The sequence below is a fragment of the Opisthocomus hoazin genome, chromosome 7 (genome assembly GCF_030867145.1).
Source record: "Opisthocomus hoazin isolate bOpiHoa1 chromosome 7, bOpiHoa1.hap1, whole genome shotgun sequence".
In the NCBI taxonomy this organism is placed as follows: domain Eukaryota; kingdom Metazoa; phylum Chordata; class Aves; order Opisthocomiformes; family Opisthocomidae; genus Opisthocomus; species Opisthocomus hoazin.
In genome coordinates this window covers 61,002,124-61,029,836 of record NC_134420.1, presented here as the reverse complement: position 1 = coordinate 61,029,836, position 27,713 = coordinate 61,002,124, and the positions used below count along the sequence as shown (strand labels likewise).

The window sequence follows — 27,713 nt, the reverse complement described above, 5'->3', positions numbered from 1 at the left end:
ACTAGACTTAAAAGTATTTTTTTTACAGTATTAGCCATGAAAAATTTGATGAACCTTGCAAGCAGAGAATTCGGAAAAAGATTAACAACAGTTTTTACTATAATAAAATGTCACATTCCTCTAAGAAATAATAACATGCATTTCTGTGAATATTTTTATGTTTATTAGTCTGTCGCATTTTACTATAGTATCTGCAAATTTCTTACTTTGAACACTCGAACAAGTGAGTAGTAACCACTTTTAGTTAGACCATCAAAACTCCACTGAGTTCCCTGAGAACTCAGAGTTCCTGTTTTGAAGTAAAAGGCGTCCAACAAGGTTCCAAGAATTTTCATCATTATACTCAGTCAAACAAATTAGCCAAAAGAAACAATTTTCTTTTTTTCTGGTACGACCACTCAAACCCTAGCATTCCCCCACTTTCTATTGTTATTGAATTTAGACCTCCAGGATTCTTTACCTTGACTAAATAAAGGTGCTCCTGTAGCTATTTACTGTACTGTTTTACCGAGCTGCTGTCCAGGCACACTGAAAACTCCCCTCTATGCTGCCAAGTCTCCAAAACCCACAGTTCTAGTTCATGGAAGTCTAGGACACTCCAAAACAGAATTAGAGTCACCAGTTCTGCTCAGGTATACCACCTGACATAGCATTATGTAATCTCATCACAAATCACTGTAATTGAATGCAAAGTAAAGGAAACTTGAGTTTATTTAGCTTCCAATTTCTGGGAGGTCAAGCGGAACTAGGATTGCTCTGGACAACAAAAGAAAATAGACTGTGCTTACAGATCATTTTCTGCCATATTCGTTCTTTAGGACCACTGTTTTATTGTTGCCCTTTCTATTACATGGGATGTACATATTATCAGGTGTTAATAAAAGGTCAGTGCCTGTACAATACATTCTACAACTGAGCACCACTTCCCGTAACTGAACAGGCGAAGAAATTACACTGAACATCAGCATCTGGCAGTATTTCTCCAAAAAAAGTGACTAAAATGGGTTTAAATTGATTAACACTATTAAATCACATCTAATATTTGATACTACATGATTTCATTACAGCTATACGATACAATTATACAAAATGTGTTAACATCAAAGAATACAACCAAAATTAAGATAGCAAACAAAACCTATATAACTTTTTCTCTTTACAGGAAAATACTTTTGAAGTATGCATGTAACTGCCCATTCTTTTAAAGAAAATCTACCGCAAGCAAAGTTACCACCCTCCAGGAAAAATCACACATAGCATTACTACGCATATCCCCAAAAAGTGTACAATATGCACACTTGGAAAATACAAAATTAAAAAAATTGTAAGCAACAGGTGAGCTTCATATTTATAAGAATGTGAAAAGAAGTCCAATTTTAGCACTGTTGTATAAAGAATTGTCTTTTCTGATGCAAGTTCATGAACTGACCCTCCAGTTGGGGCCACACTTTACAAAACACCGTGTTCTTGAAACGGGATTACAGAGCAAGGTAGAGCATCTTAGCAACGTCACCTTAAAGTTTTTATGTGGTTTTTTTTGCTTTTTATTTACTACTTATCAAAACATGTCCTTTAGGTTTGCAGGGTTCTTTTTTTAAAATTCTTTCCTAGAAACAATATACAAAGGGGAGGCGTATTTATTTCCAATTCATATTCCTGTAAGATACTTTGAGTTCAAAAACTTTCTCCTCCAGCTTTCACTGGTTGTTTTTGGCCTTAGCGTGTGTTAAGATGTGTGATTTCAGGTTAGTTGATTGCGCAAACTTCTTATTGCAGCCGTCAAATGGGCAAACGTAGGGCCTGTCGCCAGTATGAATTCGCACATGTGTGCGTAAATTGAAGTCCAGTGAAAAACGCTTTCCACATCCTTCAAATGTACACTGTGGAAGGAAAAGACATACTCCATTAGCTAACAAAATAGCACTCATTGCAGTCATTGGTCAGAACAATATTCTTTAAATCACTAGAATGCACAAACACGAAGCTAGGTACTGAAGACTATTATAGGTGAAGCTGTGGGCATCACTTGTAAACTGCACTAAAAAATAAAATCAATACTTCAGGTTGTTTAACCGCAGTAGTATACCTATTTTCAAAGAGGGAAATAACTTCCAGCTTGCAAGCAAATGCTTTCACTAAAAACACCTTCTATGCATCTGAAACGGTATTTTGCTATGCTGTACTAGAAAACAGAAACAGTGTTTCACATCAGAATTTCCCCCTTTCTGTGATAATCTGCAAAGATTTGCTCATTTTACCAGCTTTGCTTTTAAGATGGGCTCAAAATACACAGGGCAGTATGTTTAGCGGTAAATACTTCTATTTACCACACAGCAGATCCAGCATACACATCTAAGTGAACGCCTGATGACTACAAATCAAGTTTCTAAAATAATTTATTAAAAAAAAATCATCAAAAAATAATTATCTTAAATGTGTACTGAAGAACACAGATATGCTCAAGACTATGAATATCTGTAAAGATTTATAAGGAGTATTATAGGAAGTAGGCAGGGGACCTCTGGTGGCAGAAGCTCATGTGACTTCATACAAACAGCAAGAGATTCGATGACTACCATCATTTCGCTGAAAACTGATTAATACCCGCTAATGAAAATTAGCATCAGGAGTCAACGGAGCAAACAGCCCCAATTTCAGTTGTCCACAAGTGCTAAGTTGAAAAGACGATGAGGAGAAAGAGCCATTTTCCTCGTTCAGTAGTAACTGCAGACTTCATTTTTGAAGTGGGTAACTTAGCATTCTATGTACATACAATTTGCTAAATTCTAACAAAAGCCCACAGAAATAGTTAAATGATAGCCTAATTAACTTAAGGGGATTTCCAGTTTTTAAGGTTATCATTCAGTACCTCACCTGTTTTCAGGAAAAACATAGCATCCCTGAAGTCATATGGAAGCTACGTTACAATTACCATCCACATGTTTACCAACTAAATTGTGGTACTTATGTCTGGAGGCTAACAATACCTGAAAGGGTTTCTCTCCAGTATGAACTAGCTGATGTCGCTTTAGTTTTGAGCTCTCCACAAAGGCCTTGCCACATTCTGCACATACGTGCACTCGAGGGCCATGAGTGTGCAGATGCTTCCTCATGGCAGAGTTGTCCCTGAACATCTTTGTGCAGCCCTTAAAAAGAACAGTGAAAACTCAATTAGTAGATAAGCTAGCTCTGATAAAGAAGGCTTTATCTGCTACAGCACAAGAATTTAAAATACTTTTATATCTTGAATACTTAAAAGTTGGCCCTGAAAAGGAGACCTCTTACATTTATTTAAAAAAAGTAATACCAAGAAAATTAATCATTTGAAAACATGACAAAAGCACCCAACCCAATCCCAAACAAAAAAATCCCCCCCCCCACACCCCCCCCCCCACTGGGTATTATGAACCATATGCAGTCAAATGAATAACAGGACAGCCTCATGGAGAAGATGTAGCTCTGAGAGAAGCAAATGAACAAACCAAACAAAAGCACTTACGGTTTCAGGGAAACACAAAAGACAGAATGATAGCTCACGGATAACCTACGGCATATTCCTCAGTGAGCCATACTCTGAATACTACAGTGCTACAACATACGATGTAGTCTCTGATATAACCCAGATTATGCTCTAGTACCAATTTGTATGTGCACCACTCCATCTCTCAATATCCTGTCCTCTTCCTTCTCTGTCCTTCTCATTACTGAGCAGAAAAGGAGCAAGAGGGTTTCCAGCACGTAACAGCTTACAGAAACTACCTCGTCCAAATTGGCAGCAGCAGAGCAATCACTGACATCTTGAGATATAAAGAGATTCCCACTGCTTCTACAGTTTAAACCTACAAAGTAATACTGGGCAACTGAATAAGGTAGGAGAATCTCTGAGTCACTGAGAACTCAACCTAAAAGCAAAAGCTACATCAGCTCAGCTAGAACACCAGAAATATTAATCTGGGGTCCATGCTGCACTGACACAAAAATACTGCTTTTGATTCAGAGTACAGTTAAGCCAGCAGCAACCTGTGGCTCTCCTTACCTCATCTTTCTATACCTTTTTCTCACCTTTTAGTGACAATCAATAGACATCTCTCATATGTTTTACAAATGTCTTTCTCAAGGTTCAAAATCCCACATAAAATCCTATGAACAACTGTAAATTCCATCTCTTCTCCAACTGATGCTGTTTAACCTTACATAAAACTAGTCTACCAACATCACTGTGTTATGAGGCCTAAAATTTGACAACAGAATCTAAAGAAACATTCAATTGGTAATCATAAATTTCACAGGCTTCCTCTTTAGAAAATACTTTTTTCAAAACTAATAATCACATTTAAATATGCCTTATTTCTCACAAAGGTGGGAAATGCCACATTCAGGAAGAGTAGTTCTCTCTTCAGGCACTAGAATTTCTTTGGCTAATTTAAGAAGTGTTGTGCCGCCACTCACTGCATGTAACAACTGGGTGGGGCAAAGCAGCACCAAAATAAACACACCACCAACTTTTTTTGCCTTTACTTCAAACCCTCTGCTTGCCTCCGAGAGGAGCAGTTACATTTTCTACAATATTTTTCTTTTTTAAACTGAAGCATAAATGTACAAAGCACAGAAACAGTAGAAGATAGAAAATGGAAGGACAGAATATTCTTTTTTCCCCCTGTTCAGATGAAGTTGAGGCTATGAAAAAGTAAATCAAAGAAATGAAGGCAGCATTCCTTGGTATTGTAAGGAGTAACTGTTCCTGTATCTCCACACACTATACTACAATAAAAGCATCACATTTCTTGAATGTGAAGAATTGGAAATCAATATAAGCACAAAGCGGAATCCAGTAAACTCCTTAGACTACGGCTGTCAGAAAGAAGCCTTCTATTCACGGTCTCTAAATCTGCCCTGATTATTTGCTTAGGTTCACGCTTATCTAGACCAGAAGTCAGCAAGACTGTTATTTGTCTTTTTTCATTACAGACTAAGTCAGCTAACAGAAGCTCTACAAAAGCTGGATAATGCAGTAAAGTTAGATGCTACCAATCTAGGTGACTGGCAACATTTATTCAAGACAGAGGCTTCCACGCTACTACCAGTGGATCAGAATTATATCTCCAAGATGCCTCTCTCTCTCTTTCAAGATGATGCACCTTCCAGCTCTGTGGAACGTAATTCAAAGTCTTCCAATAAGGCTGACTTTGGCATCAGCACCATGAATTGCTGATTCCTGATCTAGATGCCAAATCTGTCATAGTTTCCAAGCAGAGGATATATAGATCTTAGGAACGTACTTTGAACAGCTTTCAGAACATTCTTTCAAGTATGTATTCTTGGGTGGCAGGAAATCACAACAGTAAAACCAGCATGTTAGGGACTGTGCATCATGGTTACCAGAAGATTAGGGATGCACTCACCTTAAGACAAGGAATGGGAATAATGTATTATTCAGTGAAAGGTTTTTAAGGAAGCCTCTAAAGAATAATAACTAAAACACAGTTAACTGAATGTACTCTATTAACAGTAAGATATTTTAGTTATGCATTCTCAAAAGAAAACATCAATACAAAATTCTAGTGTACAAATTACTACCTACTCAGAAACTGAGCACTTCACTTACTTTGTGAGGACAAGCTATCGTTCGTGGAGCATCATCTTCTTTAATTTTTCTTGGTTTCATTCTTAAAGAAAAAAAAAATAGTAGAAAAACATCAGTAGACAGCTCTTCTCCTGTAACTGTCTACATAATGTGCACATGTATTTGATAGCATTACGTGCATCAGAAGCACTCAGTTTAATATTTTCAAAACCTTCATGATAATATTAACAGCACAGTTTGGCATTTGGAAAGTTCAGCTTTTCCAGAAGGAAAAGCCTCAAATACAGAAGACCACATTTAATACCATCTTCCTAGTCCTTTGAATACGTGGAAATAGAGAGGTTTTTTCTAACTTACACTAGTTGTAATTGGTAGGTTTTGCTTGAAAACTCCATTTTTGTTGTGCCAGTACCTATGTGGCCTGTCTCCACTTCCCCTCCATCCCTGCACCAGGACATGAAGGACAGAGTAGCCTCAATCATTCTTCAGTATTTTCACCACACAAGACTTGAGAACAGAACTCTACAGACGCACGGAAGGCAGGCAAGTTGAGGAATCTACACAGACAATGCAGACATCCATCATAGCCCCAGAAACTGCAATTATTCTCACTTTAAGCTACTGTGCACAGGGATTCCACTCTTGGCAACTGACAAGCAATCATCTATTTACTCTTGGTTGCTGATAGGGATCTTCACCACTATTTGATGGGCCCTGTAAGTGTCCGTTGACTACACAAGGAGCCCAGTAAACTATGGCTTGCATATGCTAGGTGTTTCAAATACAGTATGAGTCCCTATAGAAAACAATGTTAGAACAGTCCTGCCATAACAACCACCTGTCTGAATGTCAGAGAAGAGTCAGCCGTGCAGACACTATTCTGGGGAAGTGTGCTGCACTTTTATCTATCTTTATTTCTCAAACCTGTAGTGCTGTCTTCAAAAAAATAAAAAAGAAATGGCTTATCTCCACCTTATGGTAAAGGCAGGCAGGTGTAAATAAATGCACTTCATACAGCTGGAGATTCACTTACATAAGTAACAAGATTTTGTGCATTCCAAAACCTTGCTGTAGAAGGGGACCTAGTCTGTTTATTGAGTTCCTGAATGACATTTCCTGATAACACAGTACAAGATAGTTCTGTATGACAAGGTAGCTGTGTATCACATCTACAGGTTAAGTGAAAGGTTTTCTGGTATACTGTCTAGTCTCAATTACACAGATATGAGTGGCTTGAATTTAACAAAAGAATCAGAATTATCTGAATCACTATTCTTAAGAAGCAGATGAGTAAGGAGTCTGCTGCTATCCAAGACAGTTTCAGTCCTCACGAGTTCAGTTCCTGGAAAGACATATGGAAGAACAGGGTTGGGCAAAGAGACTTCCAAGTAGTGCATACATGTACTTTTTTTTTTTTACACGCATTTTTAGTAATTGATCTGACACTAGCTAAACAGCAATTTCTAAGTGTTCAAAACAATTTCCAAGAGCTGTAGGGAACATAAGCTAAAATCCCTCCAATTCAACCACATACACATCTGTTTCTCTGCAGTCAGGGTCCAGTCGTCTTTGGTACTGTCATATTCCTACGTGTATGGCTGAAATCCACTGTTTCACCTGCCTCCTTCATATGGACAGACGAGAGAGGACAGCAATGGAAGGCTTTGTGAGGCTGAATTAAGGCAAGAGCAGTGAAAAGCCTCCCCGACAAGTGCCGAAGACTGCATCCAGGAAAATCTCCTTATAACTGCCAGTGGAGTCATATGTGATGGAGAAGTCTCCTGTGGGCTATCATCTGTCCCTCAAACAATCTGACTCCTCTCAGTACTGCAGATGTAGCACAGTTCAAGTTATCACGTAGGGACTAAAGCACTGTTCACCACTTCAGACACAAAATTTAAACCCAAGCATTCAGAGGCTGCATTTGTTCTTTTCTCTAAGTGGATGCTTAGGAAACTCCTGTTGGCTTAGCATCTCCAGACTACACTGAATATGTACAGTGCTAACTGAAGAACACTGCAGTCTCCTGCATGGTTAACAATACAGATGCGACAAAAATATGGAAGCTGGGGAGCATCATGTCCAACAATCCTCTCATTTACAGATACTAACAGCTCCTAGAAGACAGGTGTGAGGTATCTGTGTGGACAAAGCTCTTACACCATTGCCAGCAGCATACCTAAACATTTCATCAATCTGAGGACAGAAACATCCTGAACACAGCAAACTATACCTGTTTCTGTAGACCAGCCTCTTTATTACCTTAATCGTCTTGATAACTTGTCTTTTTCCAAGATTACTAACCAACTTCTATGACCTTATTGATTAGATTTAATTTATATAAGCCAATTGGAATACAGAATTATTGTGCTGTGTTTAGTTTACACAGCCTCCTTGAGTGAAGTATTAAATACCTAAACCCAAACAAGTGATTGGGATTAACTGACTGACTACACTCTCCAGTGAAGTTCTAGACCAATAGCACTACAGGTACTGAGGCTATAGGAAAACAAACACACAAAAGCTTTCTTACAGCACCCCTACAGAAAGCTTTCAACTACCATTTGCATTGGATTCTCCTTGTTGTGTCTCTACAATTTTCACAAAAAATGAAAAGGAACAGAAATGAGCACCTGTTATGCCAAAATGGACACAGAGAAGAACACTTTGACAAGATGGGACACGAGAGAACACAGTGCCATGGTTTAATACCATTAGAGAACAAACACCCTTAGGGGACAAAGCTGGTGCCAAAAACATCTCCTTCACTTCTAACTTCATCAACTTGTTAAATGTTGGACGAGTCATTCCTCCAGCCCCAAAAAACAAAGCAAAATACTCCTAGGCCCAGGACTGGTGCCCACAACATCATCAGCATGAATAAAACCACTACTGTTCTGAAGTATTAATTGACCACCTGTAAAGGGAGAGACTAGATAGAAAAGGAATCGCTAATAAGAGATGTAGTAAATAGCTTTAGTGGGCAGCGCCTGCATTTTTCACACTTGGCATAAAGTCCCATTGATCATCGTGTTCAATCCTATTCGTAACTCTTGTGTCTTGCCTCTGGTATGAAGTCTATCTTTGAGAAAGAAATGATGTAGATGTGTCATCTGTAACAGGCTGCTGAAGTAGAGTGAGAGGGAAAATGCCCTGGCCAGTGTAGCCAGGAAGATTCTAGACCAGTGTAGTCAGGAAGCTTGAGGAATCAACTGCAGCTGAACTGGATGATCAGACATGGGACAGGCTGGAGCTTCAACATTCCCCTTACATTTTTCAGTTCAGTGTCTGAGCAGGCACATAACATTAGGAGTGTCCATTCTGGAATAAGTTGACTTTTTATTTTTCAGACTTTGTTTCTAAACTGAGGAGTTTAGCCCAGCAGTATACTTGAACCTAAAAACACTTAGTCCCTACTGACTATAAGATGACAAAGTTTAGCTAATAAAGGGGGAGATTTTAAATATTTTCAACTCTCCTGGAAGTACAGAAGCGGGCAACTTAAAATGCGGAACAAGACTGTGTATAAGCACAGGGTTCCACAGGCAACCAAGGTATTCAACAAGACAGAGGCAAGACACTTCAATAGGAAGAGGTGGCAAACCGTGGCCAGATTCCACCTCAGTGCCACAAGCAGTAAGAAGCTGCTGGGCTCTCCGTACACTGTGATTAAAGGCATGAGGGCATGTACACTATCGGCACAGCTACAACAGATCATTTTGTCAAAAATGCCATCTTGCTCTCAAGGCTGTGGAATCTATACGGACAATCGCTCACAGAAGAATTTAAAGACTTAAATATTGAAATGTATTAGAAAAAAGATTTTGGTCTTACTTTAAAATTAACTTTCTGCAAAAGGAGACCAGACTAGAACCTGGGGTGTTGATCTTAATTACACTGTTGCAGGTAGCTCTTGCTAGTGGTTAGACTTTTGGCTCCCACCCAGTAGAGCATCTCTACCAGCTCCGTCCGAGTTTTCTTAGCCTGAAACATTAATCAAAAACAGAACTCTAACACATACCACTATTTAAAACAACTATAGACACACACATCAAAACCTGGGTGGAACTTTTGACACAGCTGCCTTTGCAGAAAGTCAATTTACACGGCAAGACCGGAACTGTCATTTTTGCAGCGAGTTTATACGGGCCATATCTCGTAGTAGCAACTGCAGACTAGCTAACTGCAAAACATTAGTAAGTGTACCTTTTGGATCAAGGCACAGGGACACTGCAATTAAAGGCAAAGTCTGTTAACTTGTATTGGGGGGTGGGTGGAATGATGAAATGAGAGACAGCAGAGGGAGCAGAAAGGTGTGCAATCCAATAGCTTCACAGAATGAGCTCCATAAAATTACACCCTCTTATCCATGCATAAAGAAAACTGTGTGAAATCACAGGTATTAAACGACTTAGTTGCTCAAAATAAAGAAAGCAACTCTTTCACTGTGCAGTGTCAGAAAGTAACAGCTAACTACGTTCTTTCATTTACCCAGCTGAACTGAAGGAACTGTACCTTGACAGAACAAACCCCCATCCCAAACCTATCAATCTCCACAACCTAGTGTCTTGTAGATACCTCCAATTTTAAAAGTTAGCCACAGAAACAGTGTTAAGGCTAGTAATAAAGGAAATTCATAAGTCAAAAAGCAAGTAACAGTATAGAATTTCCCCCTAGTTCCACCACCTCCCTTTTTTGCCTCTGCTGAACTTCCGTGTTCTCACACGCTTTCTTCTCCCTCTATAGACAAATCCAACCTAAACAGCACTACTCTCTCTCAGGCAACTCCTTCGACACATCCTAGAGGTCTCTGATGACCAGCAGTGATATTCACCTGTGCTGATGATGGCAACCCTAAGAATACCTAGAAGAGGAGGAAATTATTCTCTATCAGCGCTGTCACTGCAACTTCTGATCTGTTCCCTCACTCAGCCATGCCCCTTGTACTGCCCTGCTGAGGCAGAAACACCATGAGCATCATGGCTCTACGCTGCTGCAAGATTTCATTTGTGCTGGAGAACTCCTGAAAACGGCTAGACTGGCTTTTGGATAAAAAGACAAAAGGGGAATGATGCAAGGTGTCCTAGGAATCTATCTACAATCAAAAAGCCCACAGCCAGTGTCTTACCATGCTTCAGTCAGTTAGGTAAGAAAATGTCATAAAAAGTTCTCTTTCACTCCAAGATTCTAGCAAAAAGAATTACTAGTTTTGTTCCAGTTACGAAGAATATCATATGTGTAAACAGCGAGAGTGACCTTCGCAGTGTGGTACAGAGCAAGAGATTTCCCCTCCCGTAGACGAACACTTTGGGTAAAGCAACTGTCAGTTCACTGCCCTTTAAGCTTCTCTAACAAGAACAAAACCAACACAAAAGCATACACCTCATAAAGAGGCTTAAGTCATAAATCTAGGCGACCAGCATGCTTTGTCACTTTTAAGAAGGGTGTCCAATTTCAAATTCTCACACAGTTTCCTCCTCTTTGTTTTCTATCCATCTTGGAAAGTGGAGAGAAAGGAAGGGCAGTCCTCACCACGGCCCTCCTTCAGAAAAGTTATTAAGAAGACCAGAAGATAAAGCCATGGAAAGTGAAGTTTTTACCACTAGCATCCATTACTGTGACAACTTCCCAGCTACAGCATGTTCCCCTCTTAGTTCTTAGTTTTACTGATGTCTGTATTCTGCTGTCTTTAGCCAGCTCAGTCATGTGCCTGTCAGGAGGGCAAGACGGAGAGAGAGGGCAATCAGGGATATCCTTTTTAGTGGCTTTGAGGGAATGTGCCATATGCACCAACTAGAAATATGTCTGCTACTTCCCCAAGCTTTTATTACCAAGCAGTTACGACTTCCTATGCTAACTACAGAATTACCTGTAATCAATTTAGACTTGTATGAAACATTTTATTTCACTTGAAGGGATTTCCAGTGTCCCAATCAAAGGTATCAAATATGAATGTGGTAATTTATTAGGTTTTATTTCTTTCCGAGAAAATCATTCACAACTAAGATTTCACATTCTGATGTGACTGCTAAGAGTAATCCACATTTTTTTTTTCATTTTTATTGTGTTTTTAAAGCATACTAGAGAAAACGCATGAGTCCTATAACAGAACGAAACAATTTGTAAAAAGCGACAAATCGCCCAACTAGGCATAATTTATGGTCATTCATCTATGCATTACTGAAGACATTTTAATGTTCTGACACAGCTTGTTTATTCACAGTTTTTTCAATAGTTTCAGAATGTATAAAAGTCTTTCCAGGAAAAACTACAAGAGTTCCAGTTAAAGGATCCGGATTCTTGCTATATGACTCAATAACAAATGCACTAAAAAAAAGCAGCGAAAGACAATTGTATCGCAAGAGACAGTGTAACTGCTCGCTCTGCTAGTGCCACCCAGCTGCTGAGCAGCAGCAGTGTCTGTTGCAGATGCTCAATCACTACAGTTTAGTGTTTTGGTTTTTTTTTTTAAGGGCTGCAGAGCTACAAAGGATGTCACGTGTCAAGTCCACCCCTGCTTACCTCTCACTAACCAGACTCCAGAACCTTGCGTGAAATCTTGTTACCACTAGAATTCCAGCTTTGCCTGTTTAAACTTAACCTCAAAACTCTGTTACTAAGAATCAATGCAAATGTCTCGGTCAATTTATCCTTAATCAGAATAAGCTGCATGGTTATAAACAGTCTATCTAGCCTGGTTTTGAGTAACTAATTTCTGCAAGTGTATAGTGAGATTCTCCCAACGACCTCAGTGAGAACAGGAAAGCAACTCAAAATAACCTGCTCTCAGCTGCACAAAAAATACACTTACCATATAATTTTACTAGCCAGTTCATGCTTCCCTATACGTAGACCATGCACAATTCTTTTTTGAAGTCATTGAAATACAAATTTGTTATTCAAAACCTTACTCACAAGAAGCACATGAAGCTACTTAATAAGTTCAAAACTAACAGTTTCAACTTCACATGCTGCTCAGTTTTCAGAATACATCTGCTGAGAATTTCCTAATTCTGAACTGTTAAGCAATCAGTGATGCTTGAAACTTTCAGAGAACTTTACACTAAATAAGCATATCCCTTTAGCACGAACAACTGTATTACTAGGACCTCCAAACCCAATTCCAGTACATGTAAAACCATTTTTTTTTCTTTCAGTTCGCCATGCAAGGTTTCTAATGATACTGCACACAACAATCTAGATCAACGAGACAACTGATCGGCATAAAAACAGCTTTTAGATATCAGTATTTGAATTCATTTTATCAGCTAAAAGGAGTCCCTTCCATATGCTTCACTGCAAGACAACCAAGACCTTAACAGGAAATATTCAAAATCTAATACACACATACTTCTTCAGCCTCAGCTATGCACAATCATTTAAGACTTAACCTACAACTAACAGTTTTCTTTTTCATTTTCATTTTTTTTAAGGCAAGAGTAAAAGTTTAACAGTCATTGATTCTAAACAAGAAATCAAAACACCTTTCTTACAACAGCAGATGCTTGAAGTTTTCACGTGTCTACAACTAAGGTACCAGAAAATTCTCTGTAGGTTTTAACCACCTTGGGCATATTGCTTAAGGTGCTTGTCACCCCAGGTTGCTTACTCTACCACCATACATTTTGTCTTATGACTGAAGCGGATTACATTTTATCTGCTGTACAGTCTCTTTTCTGTCAACACACTTCTGTACACATAGAACTCAATCTTTCCATCTGCCACAAATTCTAGCTCTAGAACTTCCTAGAACATTCTACCATGAATTACCAAAAGTGGTAATTTTACATTACTGCCAGCTGCCACTATTTTCTCAACAGAAAAATAACTAAAACCCAAAGATGCAGTACATTTTACAATATCAAGAAATATGCAGACAGATCTGATAGAAGCCATCTGGTCATTTCAAGAAGCCCAAATCCTGGCAACCATTTCAAATATTCAATCCAATCTAAAGAAAAATATTCAGAATTTGAATGGAGAATACCCTATGAGAAACTATTTCAGCTTCCTAGCAAAAGATAGCTATTCTGTATTTAAATGTTTAACAGAAACAAAGCTTTCAGCATGTTTTAAAATAACTGAGAATACCACCCTAAGCACTTGATGAGTAGAAATGTATAAAGCAACATTTTAGAATTAGAATGCTATGTACACCCTAGAGTATCACTTAAACATTTTCTTTCACAAAAAATTGTACTAGCCTTTCCACAGGTCTGACAGGAAAACACAAACACTTTGATCAACAACAGTGAAAGAAGTAACAATAGTACCAACAGCTAGAACCACTCACCACTTTAGACAAAACCCTGTTTTCAGTTGTTCACGATGTGTTCTTTATACACTTCCAGATCAGATCACCTGAAGCAGGGAGCAAGCCCTGCATAATCATCTTACTACGAGCCTTCAAAATCTATAGTTCAATGACTTCACTGAAAATAACTGTGGGATGAGGCTGTGCTGGCAATCCTCCTGCACAAACACACTGAAGAGTAACAAAAAAAGCTTGTAGAAAGCAGCAAGATCAAAAAGGTGAAAGAAGAGAAGACGCAGAGACTGGACAGCAAGGTCCACCTAACTTGTCTCAACAGTCCCTGCCATCTAGCAACTAGCTGAAGAACCTGGTGGTAAAAAAAGAAAAAAAGGCATACTTCTCCCTCTCCTAGCTGACCCAGGAAGCAAGAGTAACAACGGCTGACCATCCACCTGCCCTAAGTGTCAGAAATATGCACCAGAGCTCTGAAGCATAGCCAGCTGGTAACAAAGTGACAATCAGTGTAGCTTCATACAAACGCTTTGCTTTCAACACCCGAAACACTGATTCTAGCAGCTGCAGGAACCTAACAGTTGTGCCCAAACATTTGGAGATACCAGCACCAACACTGTCCGTGCACTGAGTGGGGGGGTGTGCCTTTGGTAGTTGCAAGCACATGCACACAAAGAAGGGGACCAAGTAAACGCTGCAAAGGCCACCCCAACGCCGCAGCATCCAGGTGCCCAAGCAGACTCCTCTGGCGAGCTCATGGTTCCCCTCCAGTGGCCACCGACTGCCCTGGACACTGGGTCCCACAGCCGCCGGGAAGGACACGCAGCACTTTCAGTGCTCCCCGTAAGACAGGGCTTCCGCCACTCCACCTCTGTGTGAAAGTGAAAGTCACCTCGCAACCGAGGTCAGCGTATTGATGTGTAAACAAGTGACAATTCCGATTCACTAGCAGAAAATCCAAGCAGTGTAGTTACCAGGTGTGAAAACGCAATCACCAGTGGCACTTCAAAGTGCAAGACACATGACTCCATAAAACAGAAATTTAAGACCTAAAGCTTAAGAAGCAAGTGAAAAAGAACAGTAAGCGGCTTTACAAACTCAATACTGTAGTCTGGCTTTCTTGTAGTGAACAACCTGAATGCACCACTTCACTTATTGGATCCTTTGGTGCTGAAGAACATAAGACTACTCACGTGAAAGATGCATTCTGTCACGTCAAAGATGCAGCCTATCAGTGTGTTTAGGTCCTGTCTTACCCAACAGGAACCAAAGACCACAAGTCACTGAAGCAGTCACTGCTGAATATAAAACCCAGTTATTTTAACATGGTATCAGCTACTCTGTTCTGAATAAAGTCACTCATTTCAGAAGACGATTAAATGGAACAATAAGCCACACTGAATCTACCATTTATTTTGCCTAACAGTTTCATAACTGACCAGTGAAAAGCAAACCATTTTAGTTTAAAGATCCCTTTTTCCAACTTACCTAGCAAATTCAGCCAGTTGTTTGGGGTCTGAGAGGTCAATGCCAGGTATTCCACCAGGAGGAAGTTTCTTCCCTGTCATGTACTCTGAGTAATCTGGAGGAGAATTCTCTCCAATGATCTGCTCTTCCACCACTGTTTCATGGTCAATATCTTTTTTATCATCTGAAATACAAAGAATACCAAATTCATTAAGTACTAGAGATCAAAAAAGCACATAAGTTATTACGCTTCATCTCAATATAAATTCACTATTGCTGCACACTTCAAAGAATACACTGCATTTCCAGAATTCCACACTAATTGTAAAGAGCAAAAAGACATCCATACAGTTACAGTATGAAGAACACAGAAAGAACACAGCGGGTGAAGAAAAAGAAGCAGAAGCGGCATATCTACTTAAACACAAAAAAAAAACCAACCCAGAAATAAGTGGAACAATCCTACAAATGTTGGCTGCATCTGAAAGATAATGCACTTTTCCTGAAACGATGCCTAAATATTTAATTCCCTTCACCTCTTCAAGACTAACGTCCACCATACCCACTTTGGATCTAAACAGCAGTCGTTAACCAAGCAAGCCTATCAGAGGAGTGGCAGATACTCTAAGACGTTAGGACTACTGATCTTTACTTCAGAGTCTTCAGACTTCCTTGACCTCTAACAGAAGTGTCACAGAGGAACAAGAAATTTAAAAATAACTGCTAATGGGCTTCTGCACCTGCCGACAAAATTGAAGTTTTTCAACACTTGCAGACAGGTCTGAAAGAAAGCAAGGAACTAACCAGTGTGTCTCCCTCCCAAGGGGGCTTCTTCCTTCCATGGCAGAGGCCAGTCTAAGCTCCTTCCCACCCTACTACGTGAACAGCAGACAGGGATCATTCATAACTTCGACCTGCACACCAGTTAAGATACTGCTATTTTATCCGCTCTAGAGCTTCTCCTATGTATTTGTGCTCAATGGCTGCAGTGAAATCAGGTGGAAGACCTGCTGTTGCTGTCTACTCCCATTCAGACCTCAGAATATGCCAAGACACACTTTCTCTCTCCACTTGCTATTTTATAACAGCAACAAGGGACCCACAAAGAAGACAGAGAACAGACACGTCCACCTATGTTCTTCAATGCAGTGGTCACACCAGCACCAATTCCATTTTCCACCCTCAAATATACCTAGGACAGATGTACATATGGTTGTAATGGTAATAAACTTGCCACTACACTTCTCCTACCCTGTGTATGGAGAGCAAACCACTTTATACACAAAGGGCTTGCAAGTTCAAAATATTTACCAAAACAACAGTAAGTTCTATTTTACAGGTAGTGTTTAAGGACTGGAAATACAAGGTGATAGGACAGAAATAGTAGTTCCCCAGTTAAAAAACCCCACACACATAAAGCAGCAAACAAATGAGGTGATGATTTTCTTTTTTTTTTTTTTTTTCCTAAACAGAAAACACAGGAAATAACATTCATTACTCATTACTCTGTAACTTAGGTTACGAAAGAGAGGACAAGACATATGCAAGAAATATACTAAGGACAAATTTCTATTCGATTTGTAATGTCTGCCTTTAATGTTTGCCACTGAGCTATTTCTAGAAATGTTACTGCTAGTTTGGGGTTTAATCTGATCTACCAGATCAAATAGCAGTTCATGTATATGTTCCATGGTGAAAGAGGAAAATAGACTCCAACACTGCAGAGACAGGAGTGTTAATAAGAAAATACTATCTGCAGCACTAAACTGGGAATAAACTACAAAATTGACTATTTGGACTTTTTTTTTTTATTCTCATGTAGCTTTCCATTCACCACACTACCTTTTAGTCTTTACCAGTGCTTTGAAGAAAGCAACTGAATTTACCTTAAGCAAGGATTACATGCTAAGTTTTACAGTACCTGCAGGAGTTACAAATTCAAGTCAATAAACCTCCAATATGGCAATAAAAAATTGAATCTTGATTAAACATATTTAGCAATGCCTACACAGACAGAAAAGATATTATGAAGGTCAGAAGAGCACAGAACTTCTGGAAAGCGAAAAGCAACACCTTCTCCAAGCTGCAGACTAGAACGAGATCAGCTGCCTTCAATGTAGCCACTTCAACAGCTACCCAGAACTTGGCAGTTTGACTGTCTGATGACATTTCTAACAGAAACAAGTTTTCATTTCCTGCCTCAGATCAGATGCACGAGTCAACAGGGAAATTTTGTATACATTCCTTAAGACCTTCTTTCCTTCCCTAGCGTAAAGGCCCACTATTCCACACCAGTTTCTTGCTATTTGAGCACCAAACTGAAAGCAAGTCAGCCTTCAGTGCACCTTTACTTCCCGAAAGGCCACCAACAGAAATCAATTCCGCAGCTATTCAATTCCACAGGCTATTCGAGTAAAACATGAAAAACTTTGAACATGTTGGTTTGATACAGTAGAAAATAAGAGAAAGCATGCCCTAATACATTGAAAGTTATGTGAAAATAAAAACCAATCAAATTTTCCTATATAAAAAAAAACTGTATCTCTACAGCAATACATACCTGCAATTTTAAAAACTAATTTAAACAAAAACCACCACACACTTCTTTGGAAGAGGTTTGGAAGAACTTTACCAATGTCCTCTATGCACAAATTTATCACAAGTTTATTTGTGATCCCCTACCAACTTGGAATGGGCAGCTCAAAGTTTGGGGGGTGAAGTCCAAGCAAACTTTCATATAGGCCGACAAGTTAACCGACATTCTCACTGCAAACAGGGCAAGTTGACTGCTTGATGTTTTCTGCCTTCAAGCAAGTGCGGATGCCCACTACATCCAAATTACTTTCCCCTTTTCCTCTGATCAAGTATCAGAGAATCAAACACACTGCATTCAAAGCACAGCAAAACAGAGACACAATCCCACAATGCTAGTGACACCTCTGGAGACGTACAGTACAAATACGGCATAGTAATGCCATGCAGTCTATGCCCATACCAAGCTGATCTGGATGCCACCCATGCAAGCTAAATACAGACAGAGCCATGGAGCCAGTCAGGAAAAGGAAATTAACTGCTATATACTATCTGATCAGCTTTGTTTTGTCCCTTAAAACCACTTGAGCGTACAGCAGACTCAAATACAAGGCATTCTGCTTCAGTGTGTATTTAGTGGTATTCTTATAGATCTAATGCAGCTTTCTGTAAGGAACTTGGAACATGATTTTAGTCCCATCTGAAAGATACTGAAGATTTGAATGTATGTCAATTATCACAGAAACATAGGTTGGAAAAGACCTCTAAGATCATCTAGTCCCACTGTCAACCCAACATCACCATACCTACTAAACCATGTCCCGAAGTGCCACATCTACATGTTTTTTGAAGGCCTCCAGGGATGGTGACTCAACCACCTCCCTAGGCAGCCTGTTCCAATGCCTGACCACTCTTTCAATAAAGCAGTTTTTCCTAATCCCTCTATGCCCTCAATTTGTACTAGGTATCTATCTTATCCACATTAAGATAGATACTGAGTACAAATTGGGTTGGTCTACGTACCTGTTGAGGACATACCCAAACAAAACTTCACGTTCAGTGTCCTTCCGTCTGCACTTCTCTCATGCCCTACAAACGGGCAATACACATCTTGAACCGGATTCACTTCTGCATTTGAAAGCAACTATGTCAAACAAACATTATTTTTACCAACATCAGTGAAAGTTCAGCATTTTTGCCAGCCATATCTTTTGACTACCACTTCAAACATACCAGAAGTTTTAACAGCACCAAGCCCAAGTACCAAACGAAGTAGCAAGAAGCCAGATTACTGGGATAAAACTAGTAACCGCAGATTCCATGTAACAGATCAATGACAAAACATGGTAGAATGTTCCCCAGTTCTTTATTGATTACCTTTTGCTCTTATTACCACACTTTCTCCACCTCTCGCAGCCCTTCTGTTGCACAGAGAAACCTTCCGCCTTAGAACTCCGTTATTTCACGCATTTCTAGAACAGTAGCTAGCTCCAGCTGACATCTCTGGAACTCCCCAGCTTTACAAGATGATCCACTTAAGTCTCAACCCAAAAAGCCTTGTCAGTATTTCTGCCCCAGTTATTCTTGACTTCAGCAATTGTACTCCTCTTCTAGATCCCTAACTCTCTGAGCCATCCTTTTCTAACATGGAGCAGGGAGAACACATTGTTATTCAATCAGTTTTCCCCCGAGGAAAATAAGGAGTGCAAAAGGGAACTCAGAACATACACTTGGTAACAAAGCAATGAGATCTAATCCTATAGCTTCCTCCCCAAGGTACCAAGTTAGAAGACATTCTGCTTGCCAACTAAAAGGATGAACAACATTTACGCTTGAATTTTCTTTTTATGATCACATGGTTAAACACATTTGTTCTTAGAACAGCTGAAATGCAATTACATGATGAAGGATGTATTCAGCAACTGTGCAGTACCAAGGCGCTGTGGTAACAGCTTGGTTATTGCTACCACATTGCAGTCTCCTCAGGCGAATTAGTTCACCGGTCATGTTTGGAAGTGCAGAACCATAATTAGCTTGTTAAATAATACAGTTATTTAGCAGACAATTCTGAATGTTAAAATCCCATTTTGCACAGTATGTCATTTTTTAACCTGATCAGCTGCTAGATGACTTTCCCTCTGATGTGCCCTGCACACAGCTGGAGAACAGGTTCTTCTTTCCCGTGTGGCACCCATCTCTTATTTCATGCTATCAATACGTGAACTGACAAAAACACCGCGTTCATCAAATAGTCATCATGTGATTTCCACACTTGTGAGACACTGTGCCGAGGCACTATGTCCTGAATCATCAGCATACAAGTGACATGGACCTCTCGGGAAAGGTCCCATAGAAAGTCTGAGTATTCTGCTTTGAAGGTGGGCTAAGAGGCAACTTAACTGAGACATTTTAAGCGACGAACCGCATTTATGTATTTCACTGTCAAAACTTAAAAGATATTTAAAACAGCTGAAGGAAAATATCTACCTTATCCTCTAAGGTTCATTGGCAAAAATGTCAGGGCAGACTCAATGCTTACAGATGCCAAAAGCCTACACTGTTGTCTTAATCAGTCAGAAATCAATTATCATCTTAATATTCTGAAGGAACCAGACAACCACTTTCTGCCTCCATTATGAAAATTTTTCATACAAGAAGGTCATTACCTATTTGCCATCACAAAGAATTTCAGCCATCCTTGGATACCGACCCACAAACAAACTAGATGACTCATCAACTAAACTAAATAACTCATTTATCATTTATACTATGTAAGACAACTGGTCAGACAGCAGATGATTATTTTTTTCACCCCTGCAATCTGATAAAGTAAAAAAAAAAAAAAAAAAGAAGGGTTTTCATTTCAAGACATTAAAAGCTTTTCCTAAGAGGTTTTGAAGAACCTTCTAGAAACCAAACATACAGCCCCTGGGTTTCCAAATATGGGTCCACAGCACAGGCCCCCTGGATTATCAAGGATCATTTTCAAACCATACACGTAACTTCTGCATCTTTGTCTTCCCCATCTAGGAACAGGATACTTAAGAAGTTTAACATCCGTGGGCAGTGCTTAGTTTGGTTGTGCTATTTCAGCCCGAAGCTTGCAGACTATCTATGCTAACAGTAACAGTTTAAGCCAACACCTCTTTCAGGTTTGAAAGCTTGACAGAGTCAGCAGTCATTACCTAGATGCAGATGTAGTTACACTAATACATTTTTCCCCCTCAAAATTAAGCTCCAGCTGCTTGAAACTCCAGCATTTGGCGAAGCCAGCATTTCAGTACCACTTTCCCTGACACTCCTGCATCTAAGAATCAGTTTTGCAAGAGCAATCTGACAAATGATTTCTAATAATCCTTCCTCTCCCCCATCACTACTGTGTATCCAACCTGGAGACAGTCAATAAAGAGGATGATTCAAGCTGAATCTAGCAACGCACAAATAAATTCTGCTTCACAAAAACAAATTTTCCTAGTACAAACTGGGGGGTGTCACTCGGAGAGCACAACTAACGATATACAATTTTCTAAATCCATCACAGGATACCCCAATGAAAATAACGAGGATAGGTATTAGACAGTATAGAGAAAACACACTACAGGGACATGATTAAAGTATCCACCTTACACATCTCTTCAACTCTTTCAGAAAATAGAACGCCTTTGTTCAGTTCCTATTTTCACAGGTGAAAAAAGACTAATAATAATTCCATTCTGAAGATGTGGAAAGCTAATCTGAACTAGAACAAAGCATTCCTGTTTCGACCTAAACACTTTAATTAATCATGGGTCACAAGTTTGATATCACCATAGATACCAAGGTGATACAAGAAGTTATGGTGAGTCTAAACCGTTGCCAACAACAGTACTGCAACTTCCAAGTAACCACGTAACAAGACAAGGATTGAGTAGTCCCCTTTAATCACATTGCTATGTATTGCACAGATTATTTCTACATATTTCTTATGGACAAAGATTTAGGAGCGGCTAAATTCGGTACCACCCATGTAGAAGCTAATACAGCAGCACTGGAAAACAGTAACAAGTAATTCATTCACATTGTCTTCCCACACTGCAGTGAGCAAAATACCCTTGTTCCCAATTCAAATACACATGAACGGCAATACAGGGCTCATTGTTTTATCTTCATGCATGGGCTTATTTACTATTTGTCTTTTGATAAACTTTTTGCTAAGCTTTTAAACCAAACAGTCAATCACATCAGTGTGCAAGGAAGTCTTCAATTATGTAAAAATACAGAGGCAAAACTACTATCTTTGTTCAAAATACAGTATGCCCGATTCTGCAGGGAAATTTTAGTACAACTACCCTTTTGCAAGCCAGCAGTTTGTTCTGGGTTCCCCCACAACACACAGAGTTTTGCTTCTTTTGGAGTTTTTCTGGCAACTGCTCCCCTCTAAAATTTCAGAAAACAGACAATAAAGCCTCAGCATTTGACCGCTTCAGACCACTTCTATAACATTCAATAAGCTGTGTAAGAGGCATAAAAGCCTGTTCAATAGGCTTAGTAAAACTTCTGAACCCTTAACTGAGCGGGTTATTACCAAAGACTGTTTGAAGCTGGGGGCTGTGCTGGGAGGGATATGCAGGTGTGCAGCAGGGAGGGAAGGTCAAACTTCAGTACTTTTCTTTCATTATGTATTTTGTGATTTTGCTTTTGGGGGGCTTTTTTGGTATTAGAAGTCAAATCAAAATAGGTATTCTGCATCCTTCTGCATCATGGATATAATGAGTTGAATGTAGCAATGAAATTCAATCTCCAGTAAATTGCAAGTGGGTATCATTCCCGCTGAGCTTGCATTGTCACACTCATAAAGAACAAAACCACTGAAATCAATAGGGCTATCCTGATGTAAAAGTTGTGTACGCGGGAAGAGAATCAAGTATATTGATTATACACACCCTTCACTTCAGTCAAGTAAGTATCAGCATGCACAAGTTCTAAGGAAGCATCCTATCAGGCACTCTGAATTTCAGAGTGCCAATGCATGCTAGAAATTGTCAATTGATCTCAGCAAGGTCCTGTATCATGCCAGCTCATGAGTCATACATCCACTTGCACTCAGCTACCTTAGCTTCCACAAACCAGAAGACTGTATTAGTTTCCAGCATATTTTTTTTTTCTTGGATGGTCAGTTCTAAGAAAAAAACCCAGCAAGGGGATTTAGTCAGGTTTCATACGATGACACACAGAAGCATACAGAACCCTATTCTATGACACAGGATTTGCGAAACTCTTAAATGAAAGTTCTTCTCTGTTCATCAGAAGCAGAGAACTTCGATCGTACTCATGAAGATGTCAATCGAAGATATACCAGAGGTGTCAGACACTCTTATCAAATTTGCTAAGTAATCACTTACTTGGGGATTAAAGATCAGAATCACCATTCTCTCCATCTTCTCAGACAAGTGAATTCAGCCATCTGATACATTTTTCCTTCAACATTGCCCTTTCTACCAACTACTGGTCATTCACAAACATCACAGAAAGCAAACATTTCAGACTACAGCAGAAGCTTGAAGAGCATTGCTATCTTACTAGACACTTAAAAAATGCAAAAGAACACAAAAACTATGATATGAAAGATAGACTGCCAACATACTACACATAAACCATACATCAATTTAAATATTACATGAACTGATACTGTTTGACTGTCTGCAACTTTAGCACAGAACTTTGACTAGAGCCTAGCTTCCAGCAATACATTTTTGTAAAAAAAAAAAAAACAAAAAAAAGAAATAATTAAACAAAAAACCCCATGTGCCACAAGTAACGCTTCTCTGCTGACTAAAAAGACTCTTTCCCCCCGCTGTATTTTAAAGGAAAGGATCAGAAAACCGTGGCAGAGAAAATAAGTGGGAAGGGCAGGCGCATGTCAGGTTTATTCCAAGCCCCGCAGATCCTGAACACCTTCACAAGATTTTATTCCCTTTCAGAGACACTCCCACAAAAAAACCCCAGCTCCTCACAATGCACACACGCAACCTCACACAACGCAGACTCCCTGCACCTATTTAAAGCTTTAGACCCAGCCGAGGAAAAGCTGACCAGTCCCCGAGCACCAACCAGAAACCGCTAATTTCCTCCCCGCGGCCCGCCGGGACGGGGCTCTGCCCTCCCGGGCGCGGAGCCGCCCCTCCCGGCTGCCAGCCCCCGGCTCCGGCCACAGGGATTGCTGAGGGCCCGGCTGGTTGTGGCCGCCCCCTCCGAGACCGCCGAGGGGTGCGGGCGAAGAAGTGCCCCCCCCCCCTTTCCCCGCACCACTGGCTTCGAGCAGGGAGGCCCCTCCCCGCACCCCGCCTGGCTACCGCAGCGGCCCGGTGCCGGGCGGCCCCCGGGCCCACCTGTGAAACGGTATTTCGGGAAGACGGCCGCCCCCGGACGGGGGAGAGCCGGCGGGGCGGGCGGCGCTGGGGCGGGCGCTTCTCCCCCGCCACATAACGGTCACGGCCCGCAGCACACGCCTCATCCGGGGCCGCCGCCCGCGTCCGGCATTAACACGCGGCCCAGCGGGGCCCCGCGGGTGCGCGGCGGCAGCGCAGGGCGGGAGGGAGCGGAGCGGCCGGCGGGGAGCCGGCAAGGCGGCGGCGGCCGGGGAGGGGAGGCGGGCCGGCGGCGGGCCGCGAAACGGGGGAGCAGGGAGGGCGGGAGGCGAGGGGGGCGGCGGCCGGGGAGGGCAGGGCGAGGGGCAGGCGTGGAGCGAGCGGCGGGGCGCCGCGGGGAGCGGCGGCGGCGGGGGCGGGGGGAGCAGCGAGGAGGCTGGGTTCGCCCCGCGCCCTGCGCCCGCCCGCACACCCCGCCTCCCCCTGCTGCAGAAACTACGCCATTGCGGCCTAGTCCTGGAGCCAGCGGCGCGCTGCCTCCCTCCCTCTCGCACCACCCCCCCCCGCCTCGGCCGCCGCCATCTTGGCGGCCGCCGCCATCTTTCCTTCCCCCCGCCGGAGCCGGGCAGGAGCAGCGGCGGCAGCAGCGCAGACCCCGCCATCTTTTCGGGGGAGCCGCCATACTTGCCCTGGCGATGAACATGGCGGCGCCCATCACACACATCAAAACATGGCCTCCCTTCAAAACAAAACTGTCCGGGGCGAGCCGGGCGGCCGCCGGCGGGGCCCGGGGCCCGGGGAGGGAGGGGTCCGGCGCGCACTTACCCGAGGCCCACATGGTGACCGAGAACTCCCCCTCCAGGGTCTTGATCTGCACCTGCTTCTGCTCCCATTTCCTGCCGCCGCCGCCCTCGGCCCCGCCACCGCCTCCCCCGCTCAGGTAACTCTTCTTGCTGCTCTTCTTGCCGCTGCCGCCCTTCTTCACGCGGCCTCCGCCGCCGGCCGAGGAGGAGCCGCCGCCTCCGCTCTTGCTGCCGGCGGCGGCCACGGTGACCAGGGTCTGCTCGATGTACTCGTCCTCCCCGGCGGGCGCCGGCACCGGGATGAGGATCTGGTCCTCGAAGCCGTCGTCGGCCCGCAGCCCGTCCGAGTCGTCCCCCCCCACCACCTCCTCGCGGGTCTGCACCAGGATCACCTCCTGGTGGTGGTGGTGCAGGTGGAGCTGTCCCCCGCCGCCGCCGGCCGCGCCGCCGCCCGCCCCGCTCGGGTCGCCGTCCGAGACCAGCGGCTGCAGCGCGATCATGGGCTGGTGGTGGTGGTAGTGATGGGGCGGGTGGTGCGGGCCGCACTCCTCGCAGCACTCGTCCTCGTCCTCCTCCTCCTCGTCCTCCTCGCCGCCCACCACGGTGGTCTCGATGGTCTCCACCGGGATGGTCTCCACCTCGATCTCGTGCAGCTCCACGATCTCGGCCGGCATCTCCGAGCCGTCCGTGGCGATGTACAGGGTGTCTCCCGAGGCCATGGCGGGGCGAGGCGCGGACAGAGCTCCGCGGGCGGCCAGGGGGGCTCCGCTCCGCTCCCCTCGGCGGACGGCGGGGCTCGGGCTCCTCTCGCTACCTCTCCTTCGCCGCCTCCTCCTCCTCCTCCCCCTTCCACACAAACACCAGCTCCTCGCAGCCAGCGAGAGGGAGGGAGGCAGCCAGCCGCCAAATCCCGGCGACGCTCCCTCGCGAGACTTCCGCCGCTGCCGCCGAGACGGACCCCAGCCCCGGGAGGCCGCTGCCGCCGGGGCCCGCCCCCCCGCCGCCAATTGGCCAATCGCGCCGCCCGCCGCGTCCGCGGCTCGCCCAGCCAAGCGAAGTAGCGTATGGGGCCGCGCCGTGCCGCAGCGGCCCGCCCCCACTTGCAGCCGTCGGCCTATCGAGGAGCGCGGCGGACGCGGAGCGCGCCTCCCGGCGCTGAGCCGCCAATCGGCCCGCCCCGGTGCCGCCCCCCGCCCCCTCAGTAGGCCGCGCGCCCCGCCCTTCCCTGCTCGCCCCTCCCCGCGCGGAAGCCCCGCCCCGGCCCCGCCGCCCCGTCCTCACCTCCGCCGGAGGTGGGCGCTGCGCCCACTCCCCGAGGCACCGGCAGGGGGCGCGCCAGCAGCCCGGCCGTTAACGGCCGGCCCGGCTGCCAGCCCGAGCGCGGCGTGAGCCGCCCGCGTGAGGGGGCCGCGGGGCGCCGCGCTGGGGCCTCCGCGCCGCAAACGCGGACCGGGAGCAGCGGCCGCGCCCCGGGCGAGCTCGCCCCGCAGAGCGCCCGGCCCGGCCCGGCCCCGCGGTCGAGGGCTGTCGGCGGGGTCCCGCGGAGCGCTGCGCTCGGCCTGCGCGGTCGCCGGCGGAGCCTCGGGAGGCTGTCCGCGCGGCACGGAGCCGTCCCGCAGGCTTTGCTGGCGCCGGGTGCCCCTGGGAGCGCGGACTGGAGCCGCAGCCCGTGGCCGAGGTCAGCAGCCGGGTCCGTGAGCTCGGTTACCCGGGCGCAGAGTTTGCAACCGGCGGTGCGCGGTGGTTCAGTGACTGCACGGAGCGGCAGCGGGTGAAGCGGTCCCCGCGTTTAAAACAGAGTTAGGGGGTGTAGGTACCCGGCCCGTGGCGGCAGCCCCGCCTGGAGAGCGGCTGCGGGGCAAGCGCCGCCCCGTTACGGGCTTTGTGAGGGGCCGGGGCCGTGTCCCCCCGCGTCAGGACAGCGTTTGCGGAGGAACAGACGCCAGAGCGTTCGCAAGAAGGAGTTACAGAGCCGGGGCTGGGTCTCTTCGGATCTGGTCGTAGAATGTTCTCAGAAGGCAGTGGTGAAAAGTCCTGCGAAAGGGCTGTATGTTATCTTCAGTCAGAGATTGATGTGCTGGTAGCTCTGCAAGTATTTAAATCTAAAAAAAATAAGATGTGTTTGGTTTATAAGAAATAAATTAAACGCTGCTGAATGTGAGGGTTTTAAAACAAGTTAAAGCCTTGTAGGCTTTCTGTACTCATGACAAGATCGTCTCCTGTCCTCATTCCTTCTTTTTTTCTGCTGTTAACACCACCTTTCCTTCTCCTTATATGTTAAGCTACTATTAACTGCAAGTACAGATTTGCCTCTGAAGTATTTAAGGCTGCTGCAAGTATACATTCCATTTTTATCTTCACGTCTCACTACACCACTGCTTTGCTTGCTCAGATCCCAAATTGCCATGATACAAAAACTGCTAAGGCATTCCTGCTAAGAAATACTTTCTTCTTCTGTCTCAGTATGAAGTCCTCTCCAAGTTAGTCTAGAGCAAGTCGCAAGACAGCAATACTGAGCTCTGGGCTAATGATGAGGTTACGATATGTTTTCCTGTTAAGTATCAGAAATAACAACTGATTTACTGAACTTGTGGAGATCTGGGAATTCCAAATCTCCAGTCACACTCAAAACTCCCATTTTAACAAACTACAAGATGTAGTTTATCATTGCAAAATTCTCATAAACTAAAAGGCTATTTTTAGATTGTGGAGAG

The 27,713-nt window shown here is 43.5% G+C and overlaps 1 protein-coding gene across 1 annotated transcript; it reads right to left on the bottom strand.

The window, feature by feature from the left end:
- Window positions 1-693: 693 nt before the first annotated feature.
- YY1 (YY1 transcription factor) lies at window positions 694-26,008 on the bottom strand. The gene is made up of 5 exons (XM_075426448.1): window positions 25,022-26,008; window positions 15,339-15,501; window positions 5,606-5,666; window positions 2,988-3,146; window positions 694-1,880 (listed from the first exon to the last, which is right to left on the bottom strand). Exons 1-5 carry the CDS (start codon window positions 25,716-25,718, stop codon window positions 1,698-1,700), a joined length of 1,263 nt encoding a protein of 420 aa, XP_075282563.1. The 5' UTR covers window positions 25,719-26,008; the 3' UTR covers window positions 694-1,697.
- Between the last annotated feature and the right edge of the window lie 1,705 nt (window positions 26,009-27,713).

Bases quoted from the DNA above. Each gene is read 5' to 3' on its own strand.
- YY1 (XM_075426448.1), bottom strand. From the start codon at position 25,718: ATGGCCTCGGGAGACACCCTGTACATCGCCACGGACGGCTCGGAGATG. The intron at 15,502-25,021 runs GTAAGTGCGCGC...TTTGTATTTCAG, and splicing joins GGTCACCATGTGGGCCTCGG to ATGATAAAAAAGATATTGAC. The intron at 3,147-5,605 runs GTAAGTGAAGTG...GTTCTTTTTAAG, and splicing joins CGATAGCTTGTCCTCACAAA to GGCTGCACAAAGATGTTCAG.